The sequence below is a fragment of the Hemitrygon akajei genome, chromosome 8 (assembly GCF_048418815.1).
Source record: "Hemitrygon akajei chromosome 8, sHemAka1.3, whole genome shotgun sequence".
NCBI classification, from domain to species: domain Eukaryota; kingdom Metazoa; phylum Chordata; class Chondrichthyes; order Myliobatiformes; family Dasyatidae; genus Hemitrygon; species Hemitrygon akajei.
Window position 1 is genome coordinate 80,292,896 of NC_133131.1, and position 22,513 is coordinate 80,315,408.

Genomic DNA, 22,513 nt, shown 5'->3' on the forward strand with positions numbered 1-22,513 from the left:
CACTTGCCCACCAAGTCACACCACCCAGTTACCCACTGATCTAACCCTAACTAAACCACAGGGCAATTTACAATGATGAATTAACTGTGTATGGAAACAGCATAGAAACCCCATGGAAACTTATGCACGGGCATACAAACTTCCTTATAGAGGATGCTGGAATTGAACTCCGAACTCTAACGCCCCAAGCTGTTTAGTACAATAGATTGGACTAAAAATGCTACAAGCAGTAATTTGAACAAGAGTAACTTTCAGTCCTAATTCTTAGCATTGGAGGGAGGAAGGTGTGATAAATCATGGGAAATTATTACTTGAGCATCTTATAACAGACAACAGATAGCACAGATTGAAGATTATAACAAATAGCGGCTTCATAAATGACCACACTGAGTACTGATGGGGCCTGTGAGTGGTATAACAGTGTTAGTTCGCACAGAAGAAAAACTTTGGTCAAGTCCAAAGTGGTGCCTATAAAAAGTACTCACCACCCACTTGGAAGTTTTCAGGTTTTATAGTTTTACAACATTAAATCAGTTTTTTTTTTAAACTGATCGACAGAAAGACTGGGTCGAAGTGGAAAAAAAAGTGATCAGTGATCTAAGTTAATTACAAATATAAAACAGAAAATAATTGATTGCGCAAGCATTCACCTCCTTTAATATGACACACCAAATCTTCACTGGTGCAGCCAGGTGGTTTTAGAAGTCACATAATTAGTTAAATGGAGATCTGTTTTTGGAGACCTGTGTGCAGTCACGGTGTTTCAATTGATTGGGGTAAAAATACACCTGCATCTGGAAGGTCGAATTGCTGCTGAGTCAGTATCCTGGCAAAATCTACACCATAAAGGCAAAAGAACACTCCAAGCAACTCCATGAAAAGGTTATTGAAAAGCACAAGTCAGGAGATGTAACCAAGAATATTTCCAAGTCACTGAATATCCCTTGGAGTACAGTTAAGTCAATCAACAAGAAATGGGAAGAATATGGCACAGCTGTAAATTTGCCTACAGCAGGCTGTCCTCAAAAACTGAGTGACCGTGCAAGAAGGGGACTAGTGAGGGAGGCCACCAAGTGATCTATTGACAACCCTGGAGGAGTTTCAAGCTTCAATGGCTCAGACGGGAGAGACTGCACATGCAACTGTTGCCTGGGTGCTTCACCAGTCACAGCTTTATGGGAGAGTGGCAAGGAGAAAGCCATTGTTGAAAAAAAAAACACACATCAAATCTCGGCTAGAGTTTGCCAGAAGGCACGTGAGAGACTCTGAAGTCAGCTGGAAGGTTTTATGGTCTGATGAAACCAAAATTGAGCTTGTTGGCCATCAGACGAAAGATTTTGTGTAAGCACACATCATCAAAAACACACCATCCCTACTGTGAACCTGATGGTGGCTGAATTATGCTGTGGTGATGCTTCACTGCAGCAAACCCTGGAAAGATTGTGAAGGAAGAGGGTAAAATGAATGCAGAAAAATACAGGGAAATCCTAGAGGAAAACTAATGCAGTCTGCAAGAGAACTGTGACTTGGGAGAAGATGTGTTTTCCAGCAAGTCAATGAACCCAAGCACAAAGCCGAAGCCACACAAGAATGGCTTAAAACAATAACGTTAATGTCCTGGAGTGGGAAAGTCAGGGTCCAGATCTCAATCCAATTGTGAACTTGTGGCTGCCCGTGAATAGGGCTGTTCACTCACGATCCCCATGCAACCTGACAGAGCTTGAGCAGTTTTTAAAAGACAAATGGGGAAAAATTGCAGTGTCCAGATGTAGAAAGCTGATAGAAACCCATCCACACAGACTCAAGGCTGTAATTGATGACTTGAAGGGGGTAAATACTTATGCAATCAATTATTTAGTGTTTTTATATTTGTAGTCACTTTGTAGAGATCGGTTTTCACTTTGACTTGAAAGAGTCTTTTCCTTTTGATCAGTGTCAAATAAAGCTGTGTGTGTGGGTGGGGGGGAAGAAATACTTTTTATAGGCACTGCATGGACCAATGAGGAAATTAAATCATGCACTGACTTCTGGAAATCTGTTTCTGAATCAACAGAACATACATGTATCAGATCGTCTTATCTAACATACTGACAATATTTGCTCATATTTAAATATGCCTCAGGTTACTTTCCACTTCAGCAATTTTTGCTGCCTATTGAAAGCAAATGACCTTTGTCATCTATTAAAAAAATGTTAAGGAAAATGAAACATTTTATGAAGTCTCTCCTATCCTGTAGAAATAATCAGCTATTGAAGGATTACACACAAGCCTCTCAACTTAACGATATTTTAATGGACAACTTCAGTTTTCTGCTGCAGGTGAAAAAAAAACATTTTCCCCCCAGAAAATGTATTCTTTTATACAAATATGCTTTATAAAAATGTGAACAAATCATGCCTTTAAGGCCATACTGGCAGAATCCATTATTAAAAGTTTATGATGCCAAGAAAACACATTTAAAAAAAAGATTTACAAGTGAATTATTGTAACAAAATATTCAGGTTAATAATCTTGTTGTAGAAAGTCTGATATTCAAAATCAAAATTTCTTTCCCTCCCCAAACACCACCAATAATATTCCCTTTTAATTATTTTTTTTTTTACACATATTAATTGTGTATTCTTTAATTCTTAAACATCTGAAAGTTTCTTAGAATTAAGTTCTATGGGCAATTAATAATTTTTAATCATTACATGCATGATTATAATCACAAATGGAAGCAGACATACGTTAAAACAAAAGTACCATGCAAGGCCAGAAACAACCTGTATAATCACAATAAGGTAACTAAATGACTTTAATGATGCAAATCTATATAAATTTAGATTCCACTGCTTTCCAAGAAGACAAGTTTACTTGCACCTACAATTATATGAACTTTATTCCTGGCCTTGCATAAAAAGTATAAAAGTACTTATGATAAATAATAAATCAACTGTAATTTTCTACAGCCATGTCCACTTGCGACAGACACTAACTCACTGGAGAAAAATGCAAGTATTACTAATGGCAACACTTACCATTTATAGAACTATACATATCATAATTCTTCCGTGCAGCTATATGAAATTAAGACCAACAAAGTACACAAGTTAGTCGGTGATATAAACATATTTATACAAAAAGAAATGGGCACTGAATCAGCCTTTGAGGTTCACTAGGACACCAGATTGAATTAGTGCCTAGCCTCTCTACAAGCAGGCCTTATCAAAAGATAGTTTAAATATATGTGAAGCATATACTAAATAATTCAAAACCAGAACCAAGCACCAAAACAAAAAAAAAATGCAGTGAGACAGAAGCAAATATAAAAAAGGCTGAATACATGAATGAAAATTGAATGTTTTAACCCCTCTTGCAAGGTTAGTAATATTACCTGGTCCATGGAAGTATTTTAACAAATCAATGAGCTTCTCCTTAAACATTATAATTAAATGAAAAAAGAATCTTAACAGGAATACAAAAAAATTACATGCACAACTTTAATTGCAAAATTTGAAAAGCAAATGTTTGACAAGAAATATAAGAGCAAAATTTTGTCTTCAGACAGACAGGAGTTGCATCTGCCATTTTCTATCTAAAATTTCTTCTTGATGAATATCCTCCAACTCTTTAGATCTTAGAAAGTTATTCCAATAACTAAACAAAGCTGCAGATTTGGAAGAAAATAATCACAATTAAGTGTTAAGTATCAATGATATATCCAATGTACAAATTAAACCTGGAATAAAATCAGCCTTCTTCCAGTAAGGCTGAATCAACAGCATTGATAAATGACTCTACATCATTGCAGCAGCTTATCTATGTCTTTGGATATGCTTTTTAAAAAAAGCACATTTAAAAATATTGGGGACTTGTTAAAGAAAAAAAGTATGACAACACATTCTAAATTTCAATCGTCATCCACACAGAGATCAGAAAACAATTTTATGGAAAAAAAAAAGTAATATCTCAGAATAATCAACATGATTACCATCAGATACCACTTTCCCAAGATGGTGATGGAAAGCAAAAACTACAAAGAAGTTCTGTAAAAAAAAGTTCTCTATAAATTAATAAGTCTGCAGATTAAGATCGAACAATTAAGCTCTTTTTAAAAAATAGTGCCACAAGAAACTTTTATATTTGAATCATACCAAACAAGTTCACAAGAATAAATTCTTGTAGCATTTTTGGAAAACATTGGTAAGCTGCTGCACATCGTTTAAATCTGAATATCTGAACAGCTACTTTGTGTGTGACTCCTTTGACCAGTTAAAATGACAAGTTTAAATCTTCATTACAAGTAACCAACGTCAAACTAAAAGTTGCGTTTTAATATCGATAAAGAACTTTGTAAGTTTTTAAAATGGGTTCTAATTTGAAATAAACTGATAAGTATGGAGCCTGGACCGCTGCATGTTATATTATCAATATTCATCTATGCTATTTCCCACAGCTGACATTGCTGGACTGGAATCCTGGGAAGCAGTGGTAATGGCGACTATCCTGGGAGAGACAAGAACTTCTGCCACAGATGCCTCCATGTCCGGCGAGATATTTCCAACAGTTTGAACAACAGTAGCACCTTTCTTGTTCTGATGGGTTTTGACATGTTTTGAAAGATGATCACTGCGCATAAACCGCTTTGAACACTCTGGGCAGGAAAACTTCTTTTCACCTATAATACAACCAGAATGAATGAATTAATGGAGAAGATATTAAAATGTATTAATCACATACGGGGACTGGAGAGCTGGAAGGTTTGGTGGTAGGCAAGTTGGGGCAGCATACCAATTTCACTACTTTTAGCTCAAGGAAAGCATTTGGGATCAAATTTTCACTAAGACCATTGTCCTTTGCAAAATGTAGCACACAGGCTTTGAGTGCAAGTTAAGTATACAACAAGTAATATTTTCCTTTAGGTGAGGAGACCAGAATTGTACACAATATTCCTAGAAGATTGGACAGCAATAATCATGGTTAAAAGATAAAGGGAGAAATTACTGGAGGGTACTTGGAATCTATTTAAATGGAAATTTTATATTACACAGATATCAAATTGCACAACTTTAAGTACTGATGCCCTGTATTTTCATTGTGCCATAAACACTATAAACAGCACAAAATGTGTAGCTGCTTCCATAAATACTTGGCAGATGACGTTTAATGTGAATAAGTCTGAGGTTATCCACTTTGGGAGTAAGAACAGGAAGGCAGATTATTATCTGAACGGTGTAGAGTTAGGTAAGGGAGAAATACAAAGAGATCTAGGAGTCCTTGTTCATCAGTCACTGAAGGTGAATGAGCAAGTGCAGCAGGCAGTGAAGAAGGCTAATGTAATGTTGGCCTTTATTACAAAGGGAATTGAGTACAAGAGCAAGGAAATCCTTTTGCATTTGTACAGGGCCCTGGTGAGACCACACCTGGAGTACTGTGTACAGTTTTGGTCTCCAGGGTTAAGGAAGGACATCCTGGTTATAGAGGAAGTGCAGCGTAGATTCACGAGGTTAATTCCTGGGATGTCTGGACTGTCTTACGCAGAGAGGTTAGAGAGACTGGGCTTGTACACGCTGGAATTTAGAAGATTGAGAGGGGATCTGATTGAAACATATAAGATTATTAAGGGATTGGACAAGATAGAGGCAGGAAATATGTTCCAGATGCTGGGAGAGTCCAGTACCAGAGGGCATGGTTTGAGAATAAGGGGTAGGTCATTTAGGACAGAGTTAAGGAAAAACTTCTTCTCCCAGAGAGTTGTGGGGGTCTGGAATGCACTGCCTCGAAAAGCAGTGGAGGACAATTCTCTGGATGCTTTCAAGAAGGAGCTAGATAGGTATCTTATGGATAGGGGAATCAAGGGATATGGGGACAAGGCAGGAACCGGGTATTGATAGTAGATGATCAGCCATGATCTCAGAATGGCGGTGCAGACTCAAAGGGTCGAATGGTCTACTTCTGCACCTATTGTCTATTGTCTATAAATATATCCGCTTGCCTCATGTTCAGGAGAGATTTAAAATACCGTGGATTCTGGCTAGTTGGGCCTTCGGTTATTTAGTGTAGCTATTTATTTGAGCCAACTTTAAAAGAACAAAGACTAATCAAGGAAATTGCTGAGATTCCCCTCATTTATTTGGGACACTATGCCACTTAATTGGCGCAGGAAACTGTTGCCAACCAGGTTTTAACTGGTGTTAGTCATTAATTCGCCACAGCGTACTTAAAGTGAAGTTATTAAATAGCGTCAGTTGCGTGTGCTTGTGTTAAAAAAAAAAGAGATTTCTATCACTGATAGTTGGTTAGAAATAAGTAGCAAGACAATTCAGAACTGTTCTGCTCACTCCGGTTTCAAGCATTGAGGCTTGGAAATGCCAGAAACAGCTGGGAGTAAAGACAAAATGATTTCACAACTTCAACAAGATAGGAACTATGAATAATCTGAAGGTATCAACGATCATTTTGAATGTTACAATATGAATATGAATATTTGGAGGACGCAATCATTGATAGCACTGTATGAAAGCAGTTCATCATCTACACTAGGTGTCTGCAATGATTTTGTTCATTTACAGTCAGTCAAAAGAACATTGCAGTGTACACTGAATTCCTTCTTTGATAACTATTAGGAAATAATACAGTTTTATAGTACTGAAGTAGTATTGATAGTGTTCTAAGTGTTTCATTTAAATATATAATTTGTTACTCAGTTAAATGTTGTTTGCCTGTTTTTATACCTTTTAAATATGTCCATGAAAATTCAGCTAATTGGGGCAGCGGCTTAATTGAGCCAAAATGTACTGGCCCTGGTGTGCCCCACTTAACCAAAATCCATTGTATTTGAAAGGTGCAATGATCTGGTTTAAATTCCAAGGGTAAATTGTCATGGTCATCAGTTCATTCACTCATATATGAATTTTAAGCAATGAGAGTTCTCCCTCGAAAGAATCATTGGAGTAACCAATGACAAGATAGTATCTACAGCACATGCAAAATACAAAACTCAATTTTCACCCTCTGCAAAAATAAGTTCTTCACAAAAAAATGTCCCCAGTTCTATATTCCTACACAAAAGAAAACATCCACTCTATCAAGACCTTCACAGATTTTTAAAATCAAGCCCCTTCTTCAACACTTTAAAAGTTCAAAGGAAACCCAAAACCTGAGCCTGTCTGATCTTTCTTCATTAGATAATCTGCCCTTTCCAGGCAAAGCTTTGAAACTGTTTCCTCACATATCAACACCCTTCCTAAATAATGAGGATCAACACTGCTCTATATAATTAAAGTGAAGTCTCCTGACTTTAGGGTTCAATTCCCTTAGCAATAAAAAAAACTGAAAATCTGCTGAACAATTTTTGATCTGAAGTGAACCATTTTTCTTAAACACTTTTTAACTACCATTTGTCATATGAAATCAGTCAGAGTTAAAGCATGATTATATGCCATTCAGCCCAAATTGCCCAAGTTCTGTCCAACCTGAGGTTGAGAGTGATATGGGTCACTTACCTGCCTCTGGCCAATATTTTTCTCTAAGTAATTCTCAAAGTTCAAAGTAAATTTATTATGAAAGTGCATATATGTCACTGAGATTCATTTCTTGTGGGCATACTTAATAATGTCTATAGAATAACTATGAATCAATGAAAGATCACTCAACTAGGGCATACAACCAGAGTGTAGGTGATAACAAACTGTGCAAATACAAAAAGAGAAACAGAATTAATAAACAAGCAATAAATATCTTGTGGAATACCTTCTGAAAGTCCAACTAAACATCATCTACTGAGTCTCCTCTGTCCATCCTGCCCATTATTTCCTCAAAGAATTCCAATAGATTTATCAGGCAAATTATTAAGGAAATGTTGCTGACTTTGACCCATTTTATCATGTGCCTTGATACCCCGATATCTCATGCTTCATAATGGACCAACATCTTCGCAACTACTTAAGTCAGGCTACTGGCCTATAATTCTAATTTTTCTTTTCTTTCTTCTCTCTCTCACTCATTTCCTTTACTCCATTGTAATACTGATACCAAATTAAGAGCCCGTGGTATTACAGGAAAGTTACTAACCTGGTTAGAGCATTAGCTGATTGGTAGGAGGCAGCGAGTGGGAATAAAAGGATCCTTGTCTGGTTAGCTGCCCATGACTAGTGGTGTTCAGCAGGGGTTGGTATTGGGACGGCTTCTTTTCATGTTATATATCAAATATTTAGATGATGGAATAGATGGCTTTGTTGCCAAGTTTTCTAGACGATAAGAAGATTAGTGGAGGGGCAGGTAGTGTTGAGGAAACAGGCAAGATGCAGAAGGACTTAGATTAGGAAATAGGCAAGGAAGTGGCAAATGAAATACAATACTGGAAAATGCATGGTCGTGCACTCTGGTAGTAGAAATAAATGTGCAGACTATTTTCTAAACAGGGAGAAAATGCAAATACCTGAGATGCAAACATATTTGGGAGTCCTTGTGCAGGACATCCTAAAAGTTAACTTGCAGGTTGAGTCAGTGGTGAGGAAGGCAAATGCAATTTGGCATTCATTTCAAGAGCAGGGATGTGATGTTGCAGTTTTATAAAGCATTGGTGAGGTCTCACCTTGAGTATTGTGAACAGTTTGGGTTCCTTATCTAAGATGTGCTGGAATTGGAATGGGCTCAGAGGAGGTTCACAAGGATGACTCCAGGAATGAAAGGGTTATCATGCAAGAAGTGCTTGATGGCTCTGGGTCTGTATTCGCTGGAATTCAGAAGGATGAGAGGACATCTCATTGAAACCTTTCGAACCTTTTGAAAGGCCGAGACAAGAGCAGATGTGGAAAGGGTGTTTCCCATGGTGGGGGAGTCTAGGACAAGAGAGTACAGCCTCAGGATAGAGGGGTGTCCATTTATAACGGAGATACAGAGAAATTTCTTTAGCCAGGGGGTGGTGAATTTGTGGAATTTGTTACCACAGGCAGCTGTGCAGACCAGGTCATTGAATGTATTTAATGCAGAGATTGATAGGTTCTTGACTGGACACGGCATCAAAGGTTACGGGGAGAAGGCTCCAAATGAGGTTGAGGAGGGGAAAGTAAGGATCAGTCACGATTCAATGGCAGAGCAGACTCGATGGGCCCAATGGACTAATTCTGCTCCTATGTCTTATGGTCTTATTATAATTTATAGTTTTTTTATTATTATGTATAGCACTGCACTGCAAAACCACAAATTTCACATGTGCCAGTGATATTAAACCTGATTCTGAGGTTGTAGCATGCATTATATGCCTTAATTTCTAGCAAGCTGCAGCAAATAATCTTTGCCTGAGAAATCTTACCAGATTTTCTATTTAAATTTAACTTTTTGTTAAAGCATTATTGTTTACACACGAATGATGTACAAAGACCATAATCAACTTGTTCTTTACTGTCGTTCGGTGGATCCAGCTGCCAAGGAGGTTCTTTAGCCATATCCAATTATAATTTACTGCCATGTGGTAACATTTCACTTAGTTGCTGCAGAATCATCACCAACCTCTACAACTGAAAACCAAATATATTACTGTGCTTGGTATACAGTACCCTAATTAATAATTTACCACGTTTCTGCCTATCAAATGCAACTAAGTGCAGAATTTGGGTAATCTGTCACAGGCATTCTTAAAACTGAATTTCAGCCTTTGCAACTTCGACCGCAACAGCAAAGTTACAAATATGCTCCATCACAGACAAAAACGCAACTGGAACCTCTGCTGAACGCAAAACAGTCATCACAATCAAACAAAAAATAAAATGAACTAAATTTTGCTCTGCTAGACCATCAAATTACATTGCCATTAATTAGCTTTCTCCCTGCAGGTTTAGGTTTCTAGAATGTTTTCAATGGCAAGTTGTGACAGTAAAAGTCAAGTCAAGTCAACTTTTATTGTCATTTCGACCATAACTGCTGGTCCAGTGCATAGTAAAAATGAGACAGCGTTTTTCAGGACCATGGTTTACATGACACAGTACAAAAAACTAGATTGAACTATGTAATTAAAAAAAAACAGAGAAAGCTATACTAGACTACAGACCTGCACTGGACTGCATAAAGTGCACAAAAACAGTGCAGGAATAACAATAAATAATAAACAGGACAGTAGGGCAAGGTGTCAGTCCAGGCTCTGGGTATTGAGGAGTCTGATAGCTTGGGGGAAGAAACTGTTACATAGTCTGGCTGTGAGAGCCCGAATGCTTCGGAGCCTTTTCCCAGATTGCAGGAGGGAGAAGAGATTGTATGACGGGTGCATGGGGTCCTTCATAATGCTGTTTCCTTTGCGGATGCAGCGTGTAGTGGAAATGTCCGTGATGGCGGGAAGAGAGACCCCGATGATCTTTTCAGCTGACCTCACTATCCGCTGCAGGGTCTTGCGATCCGAGATGGTGCAATTTCCGAACCAGGCAGTGATGCAGCTGCTCAGGACGCTGAGCAGCTGTTAACATCAAAGCAGACAACTCAGATTTTAGGAAGCTGTCTGTTATATTTAACTAATCATGTTGAGGCAGTGGAAAATTAACACAAGGAGAGAGGAAAATAAATTACACCAAGTAAATTCAAGGTCAAAACAGTCACAATTAAGTTGGATTTTAATGAGTAGAGTAGGAAAGTGGATAAAAAAATAAGTTCGGTTTCTTTTTGTACTTAAATGGAATTTTCCTCTGAACACAAATAAGGCACTACACAGAACTAATAAATAAGGAACGAGATGTCATGTTAATAAATTAATTTTCGGGTTGCTCAAACTCTAACAGCATTTATCTAGTCAATGAAAGGCTATTACAACTACAATGGGCAACACTTATCTAAACTTTCCTGATCAAAACTTTAAATCGAAGCTCTTTAAAAGCTCACCATCATTCTGGTATGAAAATCCGGGTCAATATCACATGAAGGTTAAAAATTAGTTTAAACACACTACCCTCATTATATGCGTCCCAGACTATGCGGATTCAGTTATGCGAGGAACCTATTTTTACCAACGTCTCTGTAGTGTTCTCGCTCAGGTGTAAGAGAACTCTGAACTAAACACCGAGGTAAACCGTAGTCAATGAAAACAGGATCGCAGTAAGATTAACCGTTTACTGTTCACTCTTCCACATTAACGTATGGTGAAAACTGTTGATAAAACAATACAAAATTTGTACAGTATTTGTTTTCTTCTTGATATCACATTTACATCGTAAATACTTGCAAAAGTAAAACTACAACATTACATTAAAATGCAGCATATAGTCAGAATCTACCTACGCCATTGACTGCTTTAAATACACTTCAACACATACTATCCGCAACTCTTTAACTAACGAAAACCTAAACCTTATCAACCGTCATTACTTTTAACAGAATCAGCGTTAGCATTTTAATTCAACATATCGATTATCTCATGAACTTCCGGCGTTGCTTCACTATGTTTCTAGTGCGTAGAAAGAAAACTTTTCTTGCGCTGATCCTGCACATGTGAGCCCCCTCCTTCCCCTTTCTCCAAACCGGTATTTTCCCACAAGACGTGGCGAAACCGGATGTGACGTCATCGCATGCCGCGATATATCACAGACAACGAATTTACTTTAAACAATCCTAACTTTAACTAGAAAATGCTAACAAACGAATTACTAAAGCGAAAATATTATAAACTAAACAAATGCCATAAAGGCAACACACTCCCCGCTTGACCTTCGTAAGGTCACAATGAACATAATACAGAACTTCAGTCTCTAAATCAGTCGTTAGGTAGAAGTAGAATGACTTCTGTAGCTGGCCTTTGGTAAATTTTCTCATCACCTTGGTCGGTAGTTTTCCACTCAACCTTCCTGACATGTCCATCCCTACTAGGGAATGTGGCAGTGATTCTGGCCATTGGCCAGTTGTTGCGGGCGATTTGCTTGTCCCTGAGCAGGACTAAATCTCCAACTTGAAGATTCCTGCAGGGTTCTGTCCACTTTTGTATGTGTTGCAACAAAGGTAGATATTCCTGTCTCCAACGAGACCAGAACCGATTTGCCAGAGCCTGGACTTGTCTGCATTGCTTTGTGTACAAATCCTTATCAGAGAAGTCCCCTGGTGGAGGGGGGGGGGGGGGGGGGGGCTCCTGCCTTCTGCGTAAGGAGCATTGATGGCGAGAGTATAAAGGGGTTTTCTGGGTCAGAAGACACAGGTAGGAGTGGTCGTGCATTTATAATGGCTGTGACCTCTGCCATTAGTGTGCACAGTACCTCAAGGGTCAATCGGGTGCGTTGCTGCATCTCAGGTTTCCTTTTCGTGGTTTTTTGCAAGGACGTGAACCGCTTGACTGCCTGCTCTTTGTTGTTTGGCAAGCACTGGCGTGGTTCTCTGAAAGGTAGTGGGGCAACCCCATTATTTGCTTCATCTCTGAAGACCTTGGTGTCCATTATTTTTAAGATAATGGCGTCTTGAGCTGATGGAGCAAGTTTATTATCATGCACAGTTTGAGTGAAGACTGATTGTCCCAGTGTCTTGTCAGTCACTTTACATTTGTTAAAGCCTTGTCGTGCTTCCTTAATACACGTGACACTTGTGCGGGGTTGAAAAATTGAATGGCGGCCACTCTCTAGCACATTGGTCTTGAGTGTGCTAACCATCGGTTTGTGTACATTGCCAAGGCACACCTCTCCTATCACCACCCAGCCCAGATCCAGGCGTTGCGCAAAGGGGGCATCGTGTGGTCCATTGACCTGCTGCCTAACCTTGTGTACCCGGAGAACATCTCTCCCTAATAGCAGGAGTATTTCTGCTTTTGGATCCAGTTCTGGGATGTGCTTGGCAATGTGGTGGAAATGTGGCTGGTGTAGCACTGCACTTGGCGTCGGGATCTCAGTGCGGTTATTCAAAATTTCATTGCACTCTAAGAGTGGAGGGAGACAGATGACGACTTTACCATCCAGGGATTCGAGCTGGAAGCCTTCTGCCTTCCTTCCATAAGTTTCTACGCTGCCTGAGCAAGTTCTAAGGTAGTATGGGAACTGATTACTCTCAATGTGGAACAAGTTAAAGAACTCTGGACTGACTAGTGAGCGATTGCTCTGATCATCCAGGATTACATAGGCTTTGATGGCCTTGTCTTTGGCTCCCTTAGGGTACACCTTAGTGAGGCAGATCTTTGAACAAGAATGGCTTGACTGACCTTGACCGCAAACCTCTGTACAGCTCAAGCTGACAACAGTTGTCCTGGAGTGAGCCTCTCCCTCCCCGCCATCCTGTTGTGAGGGCGAAGGAGCGCTGTCGGTTTGCGGTAACGGGCCGGGATGCATGGCCCCATCGTGATTAGTGCTATTACATTCCGGGCACTTCACGGCAATCGTACACTCTCTAGCAAGGTGAGAGGTAGAGGAACAGCATTTAAAACATTTTTTTCTCCTTGAGAAGGGCCATCCTCTCTTCAAGGGGTTTTTCCCTAAACGTTCTGCATTTTTTGAGGGGGTGGGGTTTGTTATGCAATGGACAATTCTTGCTAGGATCGTTGTTAGTTGTAAAGGCTTCAGTCTTAAGCACTGAGACAGGTTTATTAATGTTGAAATTATTCAAAATGGATTTATCTGGCTTGGTGTAAATTGTACTGCTTCCTGGACCCATGAGGCTAGGGTCATTTCGCTTCTTCGCCTCCTTGCACAGAAACCTAGTGAAATACTCAAAGGGAGGAAATCGACCATTGTTCTCTTCCTTGTACTCTGCGCCAACAGACACCCACCTTTCCTGCAGCCCAAATGGAAGTTTGTCCACAATTTGTCTAATCCCGTATGGAGTATCTAGGTATAATAGACCAGTTGAGTAGCCATCTTCTTTGGCGCCTTGAATCTCCATGAGTAAATCTCCGAGCTCTCTTAACTTAGTGTGGTTCTTGGCTGACACCTTAGGAAAATTTTCCAGATGTCGGTATAGTGCCGCTTCAATAATTTCGGGGGCCGCATAGTCCTCCCGAAGTCTCTCCCATGCTTTGCTTAAGGCTAGCTTGGGGTTGTTGATGTACACTGAACGTATGCGTCTCACCTGTTCGCATGATTCTTTTCCCAGCCATTTTGCCATAAGATCCAACTCTTGGGTTGCTCTGAGCTGGACTCCGTCGATAGCGTTGGTGAATGTGGAGTACCATGCACGGTAATTTTCAGGTTTATCGTCAAACTGGTATAGTCCTGAAGTGACGAGATCTCATCGTGCTAAATACTGTGCCATGGGCTCAACTGCAAGTGGCGTGCGGGCTGGGGGAATATGTCAGCGGGTGTATGACTGAGGGCGTACATCTGTTATGGAATTTGCTGTTCTGAATTCGGTCTTTGCCTCTCTTCTCACCAATCTGGTAAGTTTGGTGTCGAGAAGTATTTGTCATCAGCCCTTTCATTCTTGAATTCATCGCGGAGTTGCAAGGGTAAATTGTCTTCCTCGGAAGGATGTGATGCAATTGGGCCTCTCTGAGACTCCTCATGAAATGAGACGTTAGCAAATAAGTATGGAGAGGAAGAACGAATCTTCAAGTCCATTTGAGATCGGACATAGTCGCTTGTGCGTTCCAATCTGATCTTTTCTGAAGTAGATTTTACGTCAACCAGATCATACATTCCTTCAGCATTTTCTATTAACTCTGCTTCCACCCTGGCAGCTTCTGCTTCTCGGTGTAGCATCAGCACTTCTAACTCTGACTCTATCCTTACCCTTTCCAACTGGTTTTCGGCTTCTCTGGCAGCCGCTTCCTTCCGGTTTTCGACTTCTCTGGCAGCCGCTTACTTCTGGTTTTCGACTTCTCTGGCAGCCTTTTCCATTTCTCTGGCAGCCGCTTCCTTCTGGTTTTCGGCTTCTCTGGCAGCCGCTTCCATTTTCAATTTTGCTTCTTGTTCGGCGTAGAACGCTCGCACCTTGGCGGCTTCTGCCTTAGCTCTTGCATGGGCGGCCTTACTTGATGATGCCCTACTGCCCCTGTCGCTGGATGGCAACGACTTGATGCTGGATCGAGTTGTCATTGCAGCACTTGAAACACCTGATAATGCCGCCTTTTCACTGTAGTGTTCTCGCTCATGTTTTTAAAGAACTCTTAACTAAACACCGAGGTAAACCGTAGTCAATGAAAACAGGATCACAGTAAGATTAACAGTTTACTGTTCACTCTTCCACATTAACTATGGTGAAAACTGTTGATAAAACAATACAAAATTTGTACAGTATTTGTTTCCTTCTTGATATCACATTTACATCGTAAATACTTGCAAAAGTAAAACTACAACAACTACATTACATTAAAATGCAGCATATAGTCAGAATCTACCTACGCCATTGACTGCTTTAAATATACTTCAACACAAACTATCCGCAACTCTTTAACTAACGAAAACATAAACCTTATCAACCGTCATTACTTTTAACAGAATCAGTGTTAACATTTTAATTCAACATATTGATTATCTCATGAACTTACTTCGTTGCTTCACTATGTTTCTAGTGCGTAGAAAGAAAACTTTTCTTGCGCTGATCCTGCACATGTGAGCCCCCTCCTTCCCCTTTCTCCAAACCGGTATTTTCCCAAAAGACGCGGCGAAACCGGATGTGACGTCATCGCATGCCGCGATATATCACAGACGAATTTACTTTAAACAATCCTAACTTTAACTAGAAAATGCTAACAAATGAATTACTAAAGCGAAAATATTATAAACTAAACAAATGCCATAAAGGCAACACAGTCTCCTTATATGCGCCCAAAACTCTCAGTTATGCGAGAAGCACCACTTTCGTGCCAATACAAGTCACGTGCACACACCTCACAGTCTCACTGTTGGAACGAGAAGCACCGCTTTCCCACCAACACAAATCAGGTGCGCGCACCTCACAATCTCACTCCCGCCAGTCTCGTATTGGTTTTGGCAAGGTGTGAATGTGTGATCTTGCACTCTTAAACTTTTGTTGGTTTTACCTACGATGCAGTGAATTTGTTCTTGATATATTGAACTATACCTCCTAAGCATCTGATGTCATGTCCTGGGCCATCAGCTGAGCGGCAGAGAACAGCTTTAAAACTTGAAAAAAAGTTGGAAATTATAAACAGCGCGGCATCAGGTGAAGGTAACACAGCTCTGGGATGCTATTGCCGGGAACAGAATCTTGCCTTTGAAGTTCTTTTGTTGCTTGACAATGCGCCAGCCCATCCTAAACATTTGGACAGCATTCATCCTAATACAGCAATGCGTCTCCTGCCACCTAACAGAACATCGCTGATTCAACCACTTGACCAAGGTGTGATCCACATTCAAGGCGTATTTTTTTTTTTTTTTTTTAACGGCCAACTAGCTCTCAGATGCTGCAAGCAACAGATGATTTTGAAAATCCCAGGAGTTTACCCACGGTGAGGGAATGGTGGAAGTCGGAACACTTGGTACAAATGCCGATGCACATGGACCCAAGTTTAGAACGGAGTCAATATTTCAGTCGTTCCCTGCTGTCAACCCTTCTTCCCTACAAGCACATTTATGCTGAAAAGCAGTATGTTGCCAAGCAAACAACCCTCAGCACTTTATTCAAGCCGGGGTCATCGCCTGCTGCCAGCAGTTCTAAGAGTTCTGTGAGTCTTCCTTCACCCCTTGCTCTGCTTGATATGATCCCGACACCACAGCAACCACTCATCTCCCAGAGTGAACACACCTGCCACTGTTGGTGACTACTGTACACCCTAGTATGTTAACTTTCTATGATTTGTTACATTGAATATTACCGTAAATTAATGAAATATAATACGAATGTTGCCTCGTGGTACTGCTTTTGTGTCATATTGGTATGAAAATGTGAATAAATTACAGATAAAACATATTTAGGAAGCCCTCCAGAACGCATCCCTATTTTCTCTATTTAAATAATTATTCACATCATGCGTCGACTGCGAGGAATGTATCCCCCGCATATAACGAGGATAGGGTGTACTTCTAAAGAACTAAGCATCCACTTGAAACTGACTGATGATTAATAAACAATCACTGCAACAAAATTGGACTGAAAGTTTGATCCAGAAGCTGAGAACCTCAGCCAGACAGTTCCCATACAACTGCAACACTAACAAAGCATGATACTGAAATGGAATAGGCCCTTAGGGCAAGCAAGAACTCCAGCCTGAGGAGCGACTTGGATCTGCTCCAGTCTGCCACCAGGTCAACAGCAGATGCCACTTCATTGGTTCTCCACTCATCACTGGAATATCTGAACAGTGACAATGCATACACAAGGATACACTTCCCTGTGTGCAGCTCAGCATTTAACACTGCCACCTTAGTCATTAAGCTCCATGACCAAGGCCTCAATGCTTTCTTGTGTAACTGGATACTCTATTTCCTCACTTGCAGAGCCCAATTAGTACAGATTGGCAACAACATCTCCTCTACAATCTCCATCAGCACAGGTGCACCGTAGGGCTGTGTGCTTAGTCCCTGCTCTACTCACATTCTACTTATGACTGTGAGATTATACTTCAGTTTGTTCCACGACAGCACTGCTGTTGTCTCATCAAAGGCGGTGCTGAATTGAAAATCTGATTGAGTGGTGCTTTGGCTTTGCTGACTCACTCAACGTCAGCAAAACCGAAGAGACTACAGGAAGGAGAAATCCAGAGTTCAAGAGCCAGTGCTCATTTGGGGATTGAAGGTGGAGAGGGTCAGTAACTTTAAATTTCAGGGTGATCTACCCTGGGTTCAGCACTAAAGTGTCATTTCAAAGAAAGCATGGAAGCGTTTCTACTTTCTTATGAGTTTGCACAGAACTGGCATATCATCGAAAACTTTGATAAACTCTTATAGATGAATAGTGGAAGAGTATCCTGGCTGGTTGCATCACGGCCCGGCATGGAAACAGGGGTGTCCAAGTGGTAGATACAGCCCAGTTAATCACATGAAAAGCCCTTCCCACCATTGAGCACATCTACAAAAAACACTGCCACAAGAATGCAGCACTCATCACTGAGAACCCCCCATCATCCAGACCATGCTCTCTCCTCACTCCTACCATCAGGTACAGGAGCTCTAGGCCCCTCACCACTAGGTTCAAGAACAATTATTACCCTTCAAGCATCAGGCTGCTGAACCAGTGTGGACAGTTTCACTCACAACACTGAACTGATCACTTCTCCAGGGCCCCGCAACTCATATTCTCAGTAATATTCATTTAGTTATTATTAAGTTTTTTGTGTAGTTGCACAGTTACATCAGTTGTCTGGCCAGTCTTTGTGTGTAGTTTTTCATTGACTCTGTTGCATTTCTTTGTTCTACTGTGAATGCTTGTAAGATGATGAATTTCAGGGTAGTATTTGGTGACAAATCTGTAATTTGATAATAAATGAACTTTAGAAAGAGCTTGATATTTGCTGATGATGTACAGAGTTCAATTCCATTATTGGCATCACAAAACTAGAAATATTAATAATATCACACAATGATCAAGGAGAGTTTAACCTCCTATTCCCGAAAGTCAATGGCAATATATCAAGCTTCCCCTCATTACTACTGACAGGAAACTTCCTTAGAAGAGCAGTATAATGCTGTGGCCACAAGAAGATTTCAAAAGCTGGGTGTCCTGCAAGAGGGATAACTCCAAGCTGCCAGCCTGTCCTCATAAACAGGGTAGGACAGGTAACAGAATTAAATAAGTAATCAACATATTGAATAACAAAAGAGAGAATACTACGAATTGGAATTGGACTGAAGACAGGGTGGTTTGAATACCACTCAAGATTTTGTCTTTGCCAGCAGTGCACAAGAGCATTTTTCTGTAGAGGAAATGGGGACAATGTCAGGGCAAGTTAAACTAAGAAAGGATGGAGATGGGAAGTTCTTCATGCTTTGTTACTTAAGATTCAAGATTGTTTATTGTCATTCTTCAGTGCAAAGGGGAACAAATGATTGTTGCCCTCAATCTGATACAGCACAAACACAATAAAATACAATAAATGTACACTAAATCAGCTTATATACAGAGATTGTATTCTATATTTAAAAATCCCATACACTTCATAACTTCCTGAAATGCTCTTCCATCCTCTTAAAGAGATGCAACATTTGTCCTTTCAGCTCCTCCCTTCTCACCATCCAAACAATCTTCTTACATAAAGCAGAAACTGATTTGTACCTCCTCCCATCTACTTCCATTCAGTAGTAAGTCTGCAGTCTTCACAACAGTGAAATGAAATGTAGATCAAGAGACAGCTTTGCGGAATACTGTACTCTGCCATAGGGTGAGCATCTCTTCAGGACTGAAGAACGTTCATTTAGAACAGAGATACGGAGGAATTACTTTGGTCAGAGGGTGGTAAAGCTGTGGAATTTATTGCTACAAGCAGCTGTGGAGGCCAAGTCACTGGGTGCATTTAAGGCAGAGATAGATAGGTTCTTGATTAGCCAGGGCATCAAAGGGTATGGGGAGAAGGCAGGGGAGTGGAGATGACTGGGAGAATTGGATCAGCCATGATTGAATGGTGGAGCAGACTCGATGGGCTGAATGGCCTACTTCTGCCCCTATATCTTATGGGTGCCCAATTACTTTTAATTCCTCATTGGACCTTCGTACACTCACATTGAAGGAGATGAGGAATAGCACCTCAACTTCCATTTGGGCATATTCCTGAGTCAAAAGGATAAACTGGCAATTTCTGAATATCCACCTGTAATATTAGGTCATGTTTCCCTTTCTCCGTTAACAATGCTTGATCTGCTGACTTATCCAATACTGCCTCTTGAACTACATAGCTTTTACGTGTTCCTTTGTTTATTTACACTTGGCGTGTCTGTCTTTTTTCGTAAGTGCTCTCATCATAGTATGGAGATAACTGCACCAAAATGCTCAACCCTGACCTCAGCTTATCAAAATGCACTCCCTTTGTCCTATCCATTTCACAACCCCGCCTTTTCTGCTTTTAAAACTAGTTATTTTTCTTCCCCCCCCACCCCCCACAGTTCTGACAAATGATCACGGACCTGAGACATTCACTGCTTCTCTTCCTGGCACTTCCGGCACATTTGTTTTTAAGACAGCTAGTTATGGTTGCTAAGGTTTATAATCCACATTACCCTGTTCAAGTGCATGTAATTCAGATCAAAGCATTTTGTAAAGCTACGTTCACTAAAATAAATGGGACTTCAGGGGCCTGAAGAAAAATAATCGTATGGAATTTCTTTCTTGAATAACTGATACTTAATCTTTACACAATAATATCTCTGACAACGGAATATAAAACAGCAGTGTTCATGAAGAGGTATAAAAAGACTTCGTTACTATTGGTTTGGTAGTAATAGTGGTGCTATTACAGCTTGAGGCATCGGAGTTAATTTCTGGCGTTCTCTATAAGGAGTCTGTACGTCCTCCTTGTGGAATGATTGGGTTTTCCCCAAGTGCTCCAGTTTCCTCCCACAATCCAAAGACATACTAGATAGGTTAACTGGTCATTGGAACTTGCCCCATGATCAGGTTAGGGTTAAACCGGGGTTGTCAGGGGCAGCTAAAGGTGCGCAGCTTGAAGGATCAGAAGTGCCTACTCTGTGCTGCATTACTAAATAAATACAAAGAAATATCTGCTAAAAATCAGACAGGGGCACTTAGTAAATAAGTTCAACCATGCCTGGAACATTGTTAATTACGGCAAAAATGTGTCCTTCATGCTCAAGTTCCCCTGTGTGCTACTTAGGGATTGCAACTCAGTAAGTACTTGCCTAAGATGAACTCCATAGTTCATTGTTACTGCATCTTGTGCTGGGGCCAGTTCAGACAGCAAGAATAACAAGTCAACATGGTTTAAATCAATTGTTAGCTATTTTGATGGTCTTTCAAGTGTTCCCAACCTGGAAGTCCACAGACCCTTTGCTAAATGGTATTGGTCCATGGCATAAAAGGGTTAGGAACTCCTGTTAGTCACTTTGTTTAACTAGAAGCACAACTCTGCCGATCCAGTGATTTTGATTAAAAATATCATAATGCATAACCAATGTTGAAGAGAGTCACTAAGTTTTCCATTCTATGTGTAGATACAGTATTTTGCTCAGATGCAAGGATCATGGTTTTTTTTGATTTCTCAAGTGTCTTCAATACACTCAGCTGTCATGCTGACAGAAAAGCTCCGTACAATGCAGGTGACACTTCCATTGTATCTTGGATAATGGATCACCTGACTGGCAGACCACAATATGTGCACTTTCAGAGATGTGTGTCAGACATGGCCTTAAGCCACACAGGAGACTGCATTGGCTCCCTTCCTATTTACCCTGTATACCTCGGACTTTAGATACAAAAGAGTCATGTCATGTCAATTAAACGGAGGTTCCGCGGCTCCAGGGCTGGAAAACTGCGCAGGGATAAGTGGACGGAGATGAAGAGGCGTTATAAACCCGCGGTTCCTTCGGTCATTATGGGGAACGTGAACTCGCTGCCAAATAAATTGGATGAGCTAGCCTCATTAGTAAGGAATGTTAAAGAATACAAGGAATGCAGTTTAATGTGTTTTTCCGAAACATGGCTGACGGCTAACATCCCACATCCCGGATGTAAATGTAGAATTACCTGGTTTTACTACGGTAAGATTTGACAGAGATGCCAAAAAGTGTGGGAAGAAGAAAGGAGGGGGACTCACTGTCTACATTAACGAAAGATGGTGTAACCCCGGGCATGTGAGTACAAAGATCTCCGTTTGTGAAAGAGATATTGAGCTGATCGCCGTGAGTATGAGACCATATTACCTGCCTCGAGAATTCGCAAGCGTCATTGTGGTGAATGTGTATGTCCCGCCGCGTGCCGACGCAACGGTAGCGTGTGACGTCATCAGCTCCGCTGTTGCTAGGCTTCAGACACAGCACCCTGAGGCACTGGTGATAATTACAGGGGACTTCAACCATGTGACTTTGGACAAGACACTACTTGCTTTCTCCCAGTACGTGGATTGCTACACCAGGGGTAATAGGACTATTGACCTACTGTATGCAAACGTAGAGGAGGCATATAGTGCATCCCCACTGCCTTCATTGGGGAGAGCTGATCACAACCTGGTTTTGTTACAGCCCAGATATAAATCAATCGTGATGAGGCATCCCACTACCACACGCTCTTTTAGGAAGTGGACTCCTGAAGCTGAACAGGCCCTGAGAGACTGCTTCGGTACTACTAACTGGGATGTACTGCAAGGGGGGCTCTGTGGGGGCGTTGAGGAGGTCACTGAATGCACAACGGACTATATTAACTTTTGTGTGGATGCAGTTGTCCCTGTTAGAACTGTTCGCTGCTATCCCAATAATAAGCCCTGGATCACTAGTCACATCAAAGGCCTCCTAAACCAGAAGAAGAGGGCCTTTAAAGATGGTGATCGGTTGGAGCTTAAAAGAGTTCAGAAGGAACTCAGAGAACAGATAAGGGGGGCAAAGGAGCAGTATAGGAGGAAGCTAGAACAAAAGCTGCAGAAAAAAAGCATGAAGGAGGTGTGGGATGGGATGAAGATCATCACCGGATGCGGTGCAAAGCGGGGGGCGAACATAAGTGGAGATGTGGAGAAAG

At 40.8% G+C, this 22,513-nt stretch overlaps 1 protein-coding gene across 3 annotated transcripts in view; it reads right to left on the minus strand.

Annotated features, from left to right (window-relative positions):
- Positions 1-2,273: 2,273 nt before the first annotated feature.
- The window catches only part of sp4 (sp4 transcription factor), a 79,754-nt gene continuing 59,514 nt past the window's right edge, over positions 2,274-22,513 (minus strand). For all 3 annotated transcript variants that reach the window (XM_073054087.1, XM_073054085.1, XM_073054086.1), the window contains one exon: positions 2,274-4,661. In XM_073054087.1, coding sequence (XP_072910188.1) covers positions 4,485-4,661 — 177 coding nt within the window. In that variant the 3' untranslated portion in view covers positions 2,274-4,484. The remainder of the gene's footprint in view (positions 4,662-22,513) is intronic.